At 42.4% G+C, this 14,285-nt stretch overlaps 1 protein-coding gene across 1 annotated transcript; it reads left to right on the forward strand.

Moving 5' to 3' along the window:
* Nucleotides 1–4,562: 4,562 nt before the first annotated feature.
* Cdx4 (caudal type homeobox 4) lies at nucleotides 4,563–13,532 on the forward strand. The gene is made up of 3 exons (XM_021188681.1): nucleotides 4,563–5,223; nucleotides 11,116–11,261; nucleotides 12,370–13,532. Exons 1-3 carry the CDS (start codon nucleotides 4,725–4,727, stop codon nucleotides 12,574–12,576), a joined length of 852 nt encoding a protein of 283 aa, XP_021044340.1. The 5' UTR covers nucleotides 4,563–4,724; the 3' UTR covers nucleotides 12,577–13,532.
* Nucleotides 13,533–14,285: the final 753 nt, after the last annotated feature.

Genomic DNA, 14,285 nt, shown 5'->3' on the forward strand with positions numbered 1-14,285 from the left:
GTTTGAGGCCAGCCTGGTCTACAAAGTGAGTTCCAGGAGAGCCAAGGATATACAGAGAAACCCTGTCTCGAAAAACCAAAAAAAAAAAAAAAAAAAGAAAGAAAGAAAGAAAGAAGAAAACTGAATCTGAAAGAAGTGGAGTGCCTTGTGGAGATCCAGAGTGAATTATGCTTGGCTTTCCAAGTAGCATGAGTTGTCTGCTAATGTGTGTATTGTGGTAGTCTCTGCCCTAACCCCAGCCTCAGTTACCACTCCAGCAAAGAGACATGGACTTAAGCCCTAAACTCTGTGTTCTTCTCAGGTGTAAGAGGACCCTATGATTGACAACATAGCTCTATAAAATGAAGGGACCATTCTGCTCTTCAAGTCCCTTGGGAGGGAGGGGCCTGAAGTAGAATGCTGGCAAACTCTGGGCAATGTACTTACCACCCCTGCTCCTGGTCTCTGTAGCTAGGTCACTGGGTCACTGCAGTTTTGAAATCACAATCCAAAGGTCCTTTCACCATTCAAAGGTTCGTTCCAAAACTGCTGAGTAGAATGTGTTCCATTCTACTGGACTCATACACATCAACCCATGTTCTCTCAAAGTGCTCAAATCCCAAAGAGTCAGATAAGAGTTCAAATAACTCTGAAGCAGACCAAACACAATCATTTAGGAACAGGAGTTTCTAATGTGATTCAAAGAAAAAGAAGAGAACTTTCTGAGAGAAGGATTACTCCTTGAGGCTTTAGGGAGGCAGTCAGTATTGCAGTTGAGTCTTGTGAAGGAGAGAGAATTAGAACCTTTTTTTCATTTCCACAATTTGCTGATTGTGGAGATGGTTTAGGCACAGGAGAGTACATATATAAAAATGATACTTCTTTGTTTTGTTTTGTTTTGTTTTTCGAGACAGGGTTTCTCTGTGTAGCCCTGGCTATCCTGAAACTCACTTTGTAGACCAGGCTGGACTCGAACTCAGAAATCTGCATGTCTCCGCCTCCCAAGTGCCGGGATTAATGGCACGGGCCATCACTGCCCGGCCAAAATAATACCTTTCTAGTGAAAAGAATTCTGATATGGGAGTCAACAGACCTGTTTTTCAATCATAGTTCTGGTTGTTTGGCCCCTTAAAATCTTGCCTTCTCAAGCTTGCTTCCTCCTCATGTGGAACACTAAGTTCATTGGTGTCTGTTATTTTCTCCCCAGAACTTCCCTCTCCTCTTTCCCCTTTCCATCATAACCCCTTCTCCATTCTTTTGACAGAGTATTACTCTGTAGCCCAGGCTGGCCTGAACTCATTATGCAGTTCAGACTGGCCTTAAAGTTGTAGCAATCTTCCACCTCAGCCTTTCAAGTGCTGAGATGGGCAAGAGCCACCAATCCCTGTTATAGGACTTGTTAAGGTCCTCCATATTCCTCTGTCCTGACACGTAACCTCAATTATCACATAGACTAGTGTGCCTCAGAATACAATAAGTGAAGGAATGGTTCATGGCCTCAGTCTTTTCATCTTTAAAATAGGAATAATAAATCATTTGTGGAGCTATTGCCAAGATTTAGTGAGATCAATGTGCAAAGTACTAATAGGTACATTACCTAAAGGTAATGAATGGCCTTAGTCTTCTCCCTAGCACAAAACTTTCCATTAGCTTTTTGCTAATCAATTACTTCTTTATTTCTTCTCAGAAACAACTTTAAAGTGTAGAGAGAATCTATCTCTACTGCCACTCACAAAACTACAGGGAACATTTGATTGATCATCTTAATACTACTTTGCCTGCTTATACTGTTAGGTCATTTGTTTACTTGTTTGTTAGTTTTGGGGTCAGGTTCTCATGTAGTTCAGATTGACCTTGAACTTGCTATGTCACTGATGATGGCACTGAAAACTGATCCTCCTCCCTCTACCAGCCAAATGCTGGGGTTGCTTATAGATATGTTCTTCCATGCCAAATTTAAAGTCTATTTTAAATTCAATGTCCAAAGCAATTCATCATAGCATTCATCTACTCAAAGTTCTACAATGTCTCCACCTCATTTAGAGGAAAAATCTAATCTTTACAAAGTCTTACTCCCCCTTCAACATTTGGACCTCATGTGCTCTTTAACCACAAAGCCTTTCTCCAATAGAAAACAAGCATTATTTCTTCACTTGTTCTCTTAGTATAGAGTCTTCCTCATAACATAGTCCATCAACTTTTGTAATTTATACATATGTCACTTCTTTTTGTTTGTTTCATTTTGTTTTTTGTTTTTTTGGGACAGGGTTTCTCTGTATAGCCCTGGCTGTCCTGGAACTCACTCTGTAGACCAGGCTGGCCTTGAATTCAGAAATCTGCCTCCCTCTGCCTCCCTGAGGCATGTGCTGAGTCCAATCTTGTCACGGATGGTTGTGAGCCACCATGTGGTTTCTGGGATTTGAACTCAGGACCTTCAGAAGAGCAGTCTGTGCTCTTGACCACTGAGGCATCTCTCCAGCCCAAAGCACAACTTCTACAAGTTGTCCTCTGAGCTCCATATTCCAACACATACATAGGTACGTACACACACACACACACACACACAAAATAAATAATAAGTAAATATATAGAATCCAAGTTTAATAAGGTCAGATGCTTTATTCATTGGTGATGTGTCCACAATTCCACAGTCCAGTACCCAGTACTTAAGTATTTGTTCTTCTCCTCTCTCTACTACACTGAGTGGAAGTATTTCACCAGCTCTTGGGACCAATAGGCAAGGCTAAAGTGTACAGTCTATAAATCTGCAGGAGAAGAAGAAGCAAGGAAACAATAACCAAAAGCGTCTGACTTATGCAATGCATCTGTTTCTGGTGGGAAACTGGTCTCTGTCACTATATGACATCATTTTAGAGGCAAGGTGGGCTTCTGTGCTTTGAAGCAACCCAGGAGGAGGGAATGCTGACCATTCTCAAAAGAACCCTTAGAATTCTAGCTTTCCGCTGGGCGTGGTGGCACACGCCTTTAATCCCAGCACTCAGGAGGCAGAGGCAGGCGGATTTCTGAGTTCTTGGCCAGCCTGGTCTACAAAGTGAGTTCCAGGACAGCCAAGGCTATACAGAGAAACCCTGTCTTGAAAACAAAACAAAAAGAATAATGATAGACTTCCCATGTACAAGAAAATCAACACAGCCCTCAGCAGAATCTTGAGAAGTCCAGAGAGCCAAAGAGCCTTGCAAACAACGCACACTATGATTCATCAGACTCCTGAACAAGAACCTACTAAGAACCTGAGAACCATATTGAACTAAACCCACACACAAGGACTCCTGTAACAGAGTACAGTCCTCACTATGCCAGATAAGACAAAGCTTGGGTGAAGAAAGTAGGGGCCGCAACAAAAGCAAATCAGACGGGAAGAGGGCTGTAAAGAAAAGGCTGAGAAGAAGGGGATGCAAAAGGGTGCAAAGAATGGGGTACAAAGAAGGGGTGCAGAGAAGAATACAGAAATGGTGGTACATAAATGAGCAAGAGAAGGGGTGTAAGGAAGGCTCTGCAGAGAATGCGACTCAGAGCAGGGGCCACAGGCCCAGAAAAGTAGAAAGGAAAGAAGACAATTGGTGTGAAGAAGTCTTTGCAGGAGAAGCTGCAGCTACCAATAACCCAGTAATCGAAAAGAAACCAACCAGGAAAAAAATCTACCAGGGGGAATGGAGTATGGGAACAGGTTGCACACGTTATTAAAATCTGTACTATGTCACAAGGGTCAAATAATTGGTGACAACTTATTTGAATAAAGACCTGATCAAGAATACTATCAAAAGCTATATTCAATGAATGAGTGAACGAGTACAGCAGTCAAGCTGGATCCAGGCTTCATCTTCGAGAATCCTGCTTTGTAGTGCATGTGCAGCTGGGCTTTCTCTTTTCAAATGGGTGACCGTGCCCAGGGGGAGTGCTTACCTAGTTCATACTTTTGGAAGGAAATTGCAAGTCTGATGTAGCTGCCATGAATTCCAAACTCCAAGAGTTCCTGTCCTTTAGGGCACTGAGTTTGAAGAAGACAGTCATAAACTGGAATGTAACTTTAGGAAGCTAGAAGTGTATGTCAGTGCTGTATCCCCAGTGCCTACAACAATTCCTGACACACTGTGGATACAGAATATACATTTGTGAAACAAATACCTATCTGTCCAGAGAACCAAAGCCCTCTCCTTGTGTGTAGGAGAAGGGAAAAATTCTTGCCAGTGGCATGATGGGCCAGTACCATCTGGAAAATCCACATAGGAGAGGATGGGCAGACGGGGAAACCTGGAGAGCAAGCTGGGTTCTGGAAGATCAGGGAAAGGCAGACCTCAGTGAAAGGAAACAAGACTTTGCGCGTCTCAGTCTCATTTTGAAGAAGCCGATGAGAAATTTCTTGAGGAACAACTGCCTCCAAAAGCGCAAAAGTGGTGCTAAGAAAGCAGAAGAGTCCCTGAAGCGGCGCCGAAGGGCTGGAAGCTAGGGGGCGAGGTTAAGTGGCCCTTCATTTGAATGCAAATGCTATGTAAAAGCTTGAAGCTCCTTGACGTCAGCCCAGCCTTTGGTAACCCTCCTATGGCCCACTACCTGGAAATTTAGGGTAGGAAAGGAAGGATGGAGTAGTCCGAGCCTGCAGAGGAGCTAGCAGCGCAGCTAGTGCTGACCCATTGATAGTCTCTTGAGTCTCAAACTCGGGTTGGCGCTAAGTTTACAGGGACCTCAGGATGGCTTAGGGGGCAACTTCTTCTATCCAAGTCACCATGTATGGAAGCTGCCTTTTAGAAAAAGAAGCAGGCATGTACCCAGGCACTCTCAGGAGCCCTGGAGGAAACAGCACAGCCGGAGTGGGTACCTCTGGGGGCAGTGGTAGTCCTCTGCCTGCCTCCAACTTTACTGCAGCCCCAGTTTACCCACACTACGTGGGGTATCCTCATATGTCCAACATGGATCCTCACGGGCCTTCGCTGGGAGCCTGGAGCTCACCCTACAGTCCACCTCGAGAAGACTGGAGTACGTACCCTGGGCCGCCCAGTACAATGGGCACAGTGCCCATGAATGACATGACCTCCCCAGTTTTCGGATCCCCAGACTACAGCACTCTGGGCCCCACCAGCGGTGCAAGCAACGGCGGCGGGAGCTTGCCAGACGCGGCCAGCGAGTCACTGGTTTCCCTCGACTCCGGCACCTCCGGCGCCACTTCTCCAAGCAGGAGCCGTCACAGCCCCTACGCGTGGATGCGCAAAACTGTTCAGGTGACCGGTGAGTAATCCTTCGTCCCGCTGCTTCTTCTCTTCTCTACTCTTGGTCCGCTACCCTCTTACTCTTCACTCCGAGAGAGTTCAACTAAGCAGCCCACAGCGTAGCTGGCTGGCGGGATCAGTAGTTCCCTCCTTTGTGCCTAGGTTCAAAGCTGGTTAAAAGTCGCGTTTGGAACTAAACCTCTCCTGGGGGTTGTTGAGGTGGGCTTTTTTTATTATTTGTTTGTGTGTTTGTTTGTCTGTGTGTTTGTTTGGCTGGTTGGTTGGTTTTTGGTTTGGTTTGGCTTTACCCTTCCCAGATAAGTCAAGGGAGTAAGGGTATGGACAGTGTTCCTGAGGGAACCACAAGAATCGGGATCAAATCCTGTCATTGTCCCGAGGGGGGGGGGACAAAAACAGAAGCACATGTGATGAACGGGGTGAAGGACAGCTAAGGTTGTCATGGTGCTTGCCGGTTTTAGCTCCAAATCTTTCCCTACCGCGGTATGCAGCCTCTCTGAAAACTGGTGATGGATGCTCAACTTAGTAGGTGCTTAGCTGGCAACCGACGGCCAAACCTATGAAGGCTTCCGCTGCAAAACGGCCTCCATACAAGATGTCCAAGGAAGCTACAGCTTCCATCGCCCAAATTAGAAATGTCTTGAAGCCTATTGCCTTTTTCCAATGTCCCTACCCACCGAAGGAAGCGTTAAGGTGAACAAGGTTACAACACTGAGCTGTCATTTCATAGGACATAATCCTTACACCGGGCAGGCACACAACCCAACCGTTCCGTGTTATTGTCTCCCACCCCCCGTGTTATTGTCTCCCACCCCCACCCCCACCACTAAGTGCCTAAAGCCCTCATAGCTATTTCAGCAGGTGGCCACAAATGCAGAAGCAGAATGCAAGTCTGCAACAGCGTCAAAACACTAAAAGGTGTAAGGATCCCAGCTTAAGGTCTAATGTCGCTGACCAGTAAGCCCTGGCGGGCAACTGGGAGCAGCTAGCTGGTGGGGAGGGAGGCGAAAACTTAGAGGAAATGAAGACTCCACTGTAATCTCAGACTGGGAGCCAGTGACATGTTTGTTTTCAGCTGTGGTTGTTCTCTTAACGTTTTCTTATTACTCCAATACTTGTTCCCTGTCATTAGAGAAAATTAGTGAAATTTGACTATTACTTTCATCCCTCTGTGGAGGCAATGATACTTCAATAGTATTTGTCCATGATGATTATGCTCTCCACAACCCTGTGTTTTCCCTTCTCACTCTTCCAAAAAGCAAAGGTTTGAAAGGATAGGGATGTAGCATTTTATACCTTTAGGAGAATTTTCAGCCAGAAGGAGGAAGCTCCACTTTTATAACTAGGGTAGAGATCTTAAGTTAAAAGTAACACTTAAGAACTTGTATTAAGGAGAAAATATGGGTGAGTCATGTAACTTTAAAAAAAAATGAGGCTAGGGTAGGGCATTCATCCTCAGAGCTGTTGTTGCATCTAACCTTCAGGGTAAAAATAACATCCATTCACTAAAACCTAAGAATAAGCAAAATACATCTTTTTAAAAGGACATAAAAATACCTACTGTCTAGGATTGTCCTTTGAAATACTGTAGGGGGAAATGTCACGAGCCTGTTTTTTAGAATGGAAAACAATGTGAGGAAAAGGACACAATAAGAAAATTCAGTTGTGATGAATTGTCTTTGTGTTGCTGAGGGGAAACATGACACTTTTCTCTGTTTTGCTTTAAGTCTTCCATATACATCTCAGAGCCTTCTTTGGGTAATTCTGATGCCAAGAGAAGTTGAGAAGGACCCCCCTTACTCTGTGTTCCTTCATCTCTTCAGTGTTTAGGAGAAGCTTGAAACTGAGAATGACATTGCAGCTCCTTGAACTCTTGGCAACTTGTCCTATCAACAAAGTTTTGTTAACATCAACATTTGTTTCATTTGAATTCCTTGTAAGTTAATACCACCCTTTTGTGTATTCTTATAACTCAGGTTGTTATTTGTCAACAGTTTAAGATGAGAGATATGCATGAGATGAGAGCACCCCACGCCACACACATAAGTGATGCTTTCCATAAGTTCTGGAGATTGTAGACTCACTGAGTATCTGTCATGATATTGGGCCATAAACTCCACAAAAAACAATGTCATCACCTCATTGGACACTCCGAACCAAAGTATCCCCCTTTATATGCTTAGCAAGGTGGCAGATGTTAAAGGTCTGTTAAGTGAATGGACAAGTCAGAGCTTCCTAAGCCTTCTCACCTCAGACCATTGCACATGGACATAGCGTTTAGGGCTGAGAGAGAGAGAAAAAAAAATCTGTGGACAACAGACTAGAAGTAGCCCTTCCCCGAATTAAGGCAATCCCATGAAAGGTTTTTTTTTTTCTTTTTTCTTTTTTGATTAATGAAGATAATTGAAACAGACTTAAGTTAAAGTATGTGTGTGTGAGTGTGTGTGTGTGTGTGTGTGTGTGTGTGTGTGTAGCACTCATTACAGATGTGATTTCTAGAGCAAGGAGAAGAGAGACATGTAGAATAAACCATCGCCTTCCAGATAATCTGATTTAAAAGGCATTTCTTTTTATTTGTACATAGTTTTCCTTTTTTCTTTTTTTTTTTTTTTTTTTTTTTTTTTTGAGACAGGATTCCTTTGTGCAGCTCTGGCTGTCCTGGAACTACCTCTGTAGAGCAGGCTAGCCTCGAACTCATAGAGATCCACCTATCTCTGCCGCTCGAGTGCTGTGTAGTTTTCTCAGTATTCTATTCTAAACACATGTCACCATATGCAATCTATCTTATCCAAACATTTCTACAAAGGTTAATATTTTCAAGCAGTCTCACATTTTAAACAACGCCAGTGTATGAGAACAAGTCATTTTCCACTGTTTTCTTTAGCACAGAACTAAAGCCCTATATGAGTATTGGCTGCATGCTTAGCAGAGCTGGAAAGAGGCTTCCCTGTTTACAAAAGGAAAGGAAGTCATTTGAGCAATTCTATTTAAGCCACTGGCCACTAAGGAAATACTTTAAAAGCTGTATTCAGTTTGCACACTTCATAAAATGAATTGCTTAATAATTCTTAAGACCTTGGTCATTGTCTTCCTTGGTTTTTCATATTTTGTAGGACAATTTTAAAAGTGAGTTTGGATGTGATTTTTAGTTCAAAAGCAGTAAAGGATTGCCATTAGGTGAAAGTCATCACGGTGGTACTGTCTCCATCATTTTTTTTTTCTGTTCTCATCACCATTGTGCTCCTGAGGCTTCATATGGGCTTTTCTGCCTAATATCACTTTGGCGGCTAGTCTCTCCACAGAACACCATTGCAACCACACTTATGGTGACAGTGTCATCCTATATAGTGACATCTCCTTGTGAACTGTGAGGTACTGCCTCCTGGGTGGTAGGAAGGACTATTGTGAACTATGGAGGTGATTGTTCAAGTCTTTGTGGAAGAAGTAACAAAATTCTTATTTCAGAGGAGTGGAAGTAGCGCTTTCTTCCATTCCTAAATTAACTCATAGTATTGGCTGAGAAGGAAATCCCCTGATCTCAAAATGTCATTGTCTCTGGAAAATAGAGGAACTTAAACAATAAAAACAAGTCCTCCTCATGCTTTGTTGGTCTTTGGCTTTAGTGTGGGAATATGGACACTGTGTTCTACCGGAAAGTGACCAGATCCCTTCCCTCATCTCAGGGAAAGAGGCTATTGGTGAATGAGCCATGGTTCTGAGAATGTCTTTCCCTTTGTAAACTGTGCAGGTAGTTAGTCTACTCCCTTGTCTTTGGGGTTTTCCGTCTTATCATCAGATTGGGCCTACAGACTCTTTTTAACACTTGTTCAGCTTTGATATGCATCTCAGCTCTTGTCATTGCCCCTTTCTTCGAAGGTTATATTGCCGGAAAGGGTGAGCATTTTCATGGCAAATAAAGAGGCCTGGTCTTGACTTTATTGTCCTCAGAAGAAACTGCAAGAAGGGAATTTATGGCCAATGGGGGTGGGGAAGAACCACAATCTTTCCAGAGTTCTTGAAGTCTGGTTATATTTACTGATTAATTGACTGAACTGAAGACACAGACACACACAAGTTGAATTTTAACCTCCCTCTTTCAAGTTAAAATTTAAACTCAGTCACTTTTTTTTTTTTTTTAAATCAGGAAGGGTTTTAGGAACTATCTCCTCAAAGATATACTTTGATTCTAAAGCTGAGGTCCTGAAAACAAATTAAATTAGATTTTTTGTTTTCATTCTTCAGTACACATGCTGTCTTTGGAAGATGCCAAAAGCCAGATTCCTGGTTTCCTGTGTTTCTGCATGGATCCAGAAATCTGGCTCGAAGTTTGGGCCTTTGAGGAAAGTTAATTGGCTGGTACTTGGGGCTCATCATTTCAAGGGAGAGAATTTTCGTTGCACTGAGTAGCCCATAAGTTATCCAGCCATTTAGTTGAATCATAAGGTAGATCTGTTTCTACATCCATGCCCCCTCCTCTTCCTGGAGATGAAAGGGGGTCTGACATTTGTTTAGGGCTTGTAAATTCCAAGCCAATTGGTTGATGTTCCTGAATGTAAAGAGGGTTCAGGATGGGATCCATGCTATGTGGCTCCTTTGTTAGGCCTGTGCTGCATCTTAACACCTCAATGGAGTTTAGGGACCCACTTTAAAGAGGTCTTTGTCCTACAGGTCGGGGGGGGGGGGGGGGCAAAACCTCACATCAAAAACAACCAGAGAAGATCAGAAGAACTTTCTAAAAGCCACAGGGGGAAAAAAAGCAAGATCCTAGAGGGGGTTAGAGAAACTGAAAAGGAAGAGTGACTTCCTAATCACCTTTGGAAAATTTGAAAGGAAGAATAAAACTCTATTTGAAGGCAAGCATGAGAAATTAGCTAGATGTTGTCACACAAACCAAATGTTTGGATATCTTTTCAAAGCACGTGGAGTCGTCACTTCAGTCTGCTTAAGTCAACACACCCTCCTCCCCCATTCACTGTTCACTCGGAAATAAAAAAAGCCTTAAGACACAGGAAAAGTAGGTGCCATTTTGAAACATAATTTGCTAAGTAGCAATAAATATTTTCTTTTCAAACTATACACATTCTTTCTAGGTAATACACAGAACTACAGTGTCAGAATTCCAGAATAGTCTGCTTCATGTGGGATTATACTTCCCAACAGCATACTGAGCCTAGAGTCAAAGGTACATGTTTGGGTTTGCCCTCCTAGGCTCACCAGCATAAATTCATTTACCTATACTGAACCTCAGGTTCTTTGTCTATACAATAACATTCTCCATGTAATTTAACAGAGTAGATAAGATAATGGGAAACAGTCATGAAAACGTTGCATAAAATGTAATTCATGAGGGCCAGGTATAGTGGTGCACACCTTTAGTCCCAGTACTCAGGAGGCAGAGATGGGTAGATCTCTGTGAGTTCGAGGCCAGCCTGGTCTACAGAGCAAATTCCAGGACAGCCAGGGCTACACAGAGAAACCCTGTCTCAAAATAACAACAACAACAAAGCAAAGTGTAATTAATTCATGGTGGCTGTTGCCATTATTGTTAATTCAATTATTATATTTGGATGGGAACATAATGAAAACTGTGGATTGAGTGTTAAGTATTTTAAATGTTTTGGTATTACAGTAGGTCAAAGGTAGAGTAGCTGTAATTCGACTGATTATTTCAGAACAATGATGGACGTTTATATTCACACCCAGCTAGGTATCAATAACTTGGCCACATATGATAATGCATTTATGGAGAAATTGACATGATATGTTTGGTTTAAAAATACAATTCCTTTCTATTTCAAAGTAATAAATCAAAGTTAGATGAGTAACTGGTGCCCTCAACCCAAATAATCTCCGGAAGAGAAGAATAAGATGAAATCTTATGCTTTCTCAACAGGGAAAACCAGAACAAAAGAAAAGTATCGTGTGGTCTACACAGATCATCAAAGGCTGGAGCTGGAAAAGGAATTTCACTGCAATAGATACATCACCATCCGGAGGAAGTCAGAGCTGGCAGTTAACCTGGGCCTTTCTGAGAGACAGGTATTACCAAACATTCCCACATAGTTATTTCAATCGGCTAGGGTTTGGAGGAAACAGCAAAACAGAAGACAGATGCTTTTCTAAGTGCTCCTAAACCCCTACTCACCCTGTGTTGTTTCATTGGTCAGAGGATCTATTAACTATTTAATGGGTGGGTATCATGTGAGCCTGGGATCAAAGAGGTCAAGCAGGGAGGTGCAAAGAGATTAGAAGTCCAATGTAATTCATAGATCAAGTCAAACGTTGATCTGGTCCCTCAAGTAGTACTAACGAGTGTGAAAAGTGGAAATTTCACAACTGTGGCCACCGTCTGATTCCTATCAGTCAAACTACAAGAGGAACTACATACCAGTGCAGTTCCATGGATGGAGCTTTTCTGTTATTCAAAATAGGAAATGTAATCTTCTCTGGTCTGTACGATGTTATGATGCCTGCCTCGAATTTAGCTTACTGTGACTACTCAGTGGAGATCAAGTTACAGCAAAGGGCAGTAGTCTCCACTCATTCAAACTTGGCAATCACACGAGCACCTGGTGAGTTTTCCCTAAGTCTAGGAATGATGCTGGAATCATAGAAGTCTAGAAATGTAAAATTCACTATCGCATTGCCTTATCTCAAGCAGTTTGCACTCCAACCACATACAGGCGCATTAGTACTTCTCTTGTGTTGATTTCCAACAAGAAATAGATGTTATTTCATGACCCTGTTCACCCCGTTCTAGGTGTTAACTTCTTAATATAAGGAAATTTCTCTTAATGTCCAACTGTAATCACTGTTGCCATTTTAATTTTTCTCTTTCATCAGCAGTCCTCAGCATCATTATATATTTATTTGTACATGTGTAACAAGATGCAAATGAGTTGTAATATATATACCTCTGTATTCAGACTAGGACTAGGTTTGATGGTGTCAGTCTCATCTCTTACAAAGCACCTGCCCTCTCTGAGTCACAGTATTTTCAAACCTGTAAAATGGGTATAGTTCGCAAAGTCACCCTGAGGCTCAAATGAAGTAATTTGCATGAAGGAGGCTTGTAAGGCTGTCACTTGCTGTGTTGGTTACACTTAGGGTATTGTCCCCATTAAGTATAAAGTATTTTGTGTTTCAGGTGAAAATCTGGTTTCAGAATCGCAGAGCCAAGGAGAGGAAGATGATCAAAAAGAAAATCTCCCAGTTTGAGAACAGTGGAGGTTCCGTGCAAAGTGACTCTGGCTCCATCAGCCCCGGAGAACTGCCTAATGCTTTCTTCACCACTCCATCTGCTGTCCGTGGATTTCAGCCAATCGAGATACAGCAGGTCATAGTTTCCGAATGAAACAGGAGCAGAGAAACTGAAGCATCCTTCCTCTTACAGTGTCTCTTTGGCCTCTAAGCTAACAGCAGGGCAGTTGAGATTGGATATAATTCCTTACAAGACACAATTCCAAACAAGTAGACACATGATGAGTTGGAGATATTTCAGAAGACTAATATTCAGAAACCATCCCCAGAGCACTCTTATTCCATGCTGTCACATGTCGGCTGGGCAGAAAGCTGTGTGATAAGCTCTGCTCCTTAAAGTCTAGACACAAGAGCCCTTGAAAATTTGTTCACAATTGCAGAAACTTGTTTGTGCATATGCTCTTGTATTTGTTATTTGATTTTGGTCTTTTTAGGGAATAGAAGTAAAGTAAGCATAAGTTTCTGTATCTGGAGGTATCTTTTAGCAGAGAAGATAAAAAAAACAACCAGTTTTACAAGATAACTTTGTAAAACAGCATTAGGAAGTGATTACAAATCTATTGCCATTGGTGAATTAAATGAAGATCATTTTTTCCCCTTGAATAATACTCACCCGCTATCAATTACCTAACCATAGAACTTAGATTTATCTATTTCAAATCTTGTCAAAACAATGAAGTCAGATTCGAACGATATAGGCTGGGTTAACTGAGTTGCTAGCAAGACAGATAGATATTCAACATACAGAACAAACGCCCTTGCATTCTCAAAGAAAGCAGTCCACCACCTAAAAGTACACAGTCCGGGTGAGCAAAGGTGCTGCACTGAGCAGGGTGGCCTGGGGCTTTTATGTTGGCACAGTGCACTGCTCGCACATCAAAATGGTCAAAGATTAAATCTTCCTTTGAAAGATAAGGTGTCACAATTACTTGCTTGGGGACTGAAAATAAGAACTGTGCCTTCCCATCCCTAAAGGAAATGTCAGAAAAGCGGTTCATGGTTCCATGGCTCCTACTGAGGTTATATCAATGTGTGCTGAAAGATTTAAGGAAAAAAAAAAAGCAACTTCCACTTCTGACCTGACCTCGTGGAAGTATATTCCTTCCAATAAGGAAAGTACCAATCACCTCACCCATTTTACTGATGAGCAAAATGAGGTGTGAGCATCATGCCATTTTCCAAAGATAGAAAATAAGGCCATTATGAGGCTTTTGCTTTCCCTTCCCCCCTCGCTGCCCGATTCCCTTCCCCCCTCCACGTTCTCTCTCTCTCTCTCTGTCTCTCTCTCTCTCTCTCTCTCTCTCTCTCTCCTCTCCCTTTCTCTGCCTCTACTACCATCTTGACTCCCCTCCCCATGCCCTGAATAAACTCTATTCTATACTATTAAAAAAAATGAATGCTAATGAGGACCGCCTTACAGATTGTGATCTGTCTGTAAGTAAGAAGCCCAACCTCATTCCTAATACACAAAAAACACACCTTTTGTGGTAACTGTCACATTTACATGGAAGCTGCCCTTTCTTGCTGTAAAGCTATTGATGTTTCTCCATTTCTCTAGACTCTGAAAAATCTGAATTTTTTTTCCTAATAGCATATTAAAGGCATTTTCTCTCAAAAATGTGTTTGTTATTTCTCTGGGTGCTGAGAAAATGATACATCCCCTACTTTTATGGCTATATTACAGTGGTATAAACTGGAGGCGTGTAGACAGAGGAAAGATAACACCAGAGCTCAAAGGTTGCACTGTAAGTAGCTTCAATAAGGAAAGGGTGGGTAGGAGCAAGGCAGAAATGGAAAACAATG

Source organism: Mus pahari, chromosome X (genome assembly GCF_900095145.1).
Source record: "Mus pahari chromosome X, PAHARI_EIJ_v1.1, whole genome shotgun sequence".
NCBI lineage: Eukaryota > Metazoa > Chordata > Mammalia > Rodentia > Muridae > Mus > Mus pahari.

Bases quoted from the DNA above. Each gene is read 5' to 3' on its own strand.
- Cdx4 (XM_021188681.1), top strand. From the start codon at position 4,725: ATGTATGGAAGCTGCCTTTTAGAAAAAGAAGCAGGCATGTACCCAGGC. The intron at 5,224-11,115 runs GTGAGTAATCCT...CTTTCTCAACAG, and splicing joins CAAAACTGTTCAGGTGACCG to GGAAAACCAGAACAAAAGAA. The intron at 11,262-12,369 runs GTATTACCAAAC...TTTGTGTTTCAG, and splicing joins TGGGCCTTTCTGAGAGACAG to GTGAAAATCTGGTTTCAGAA.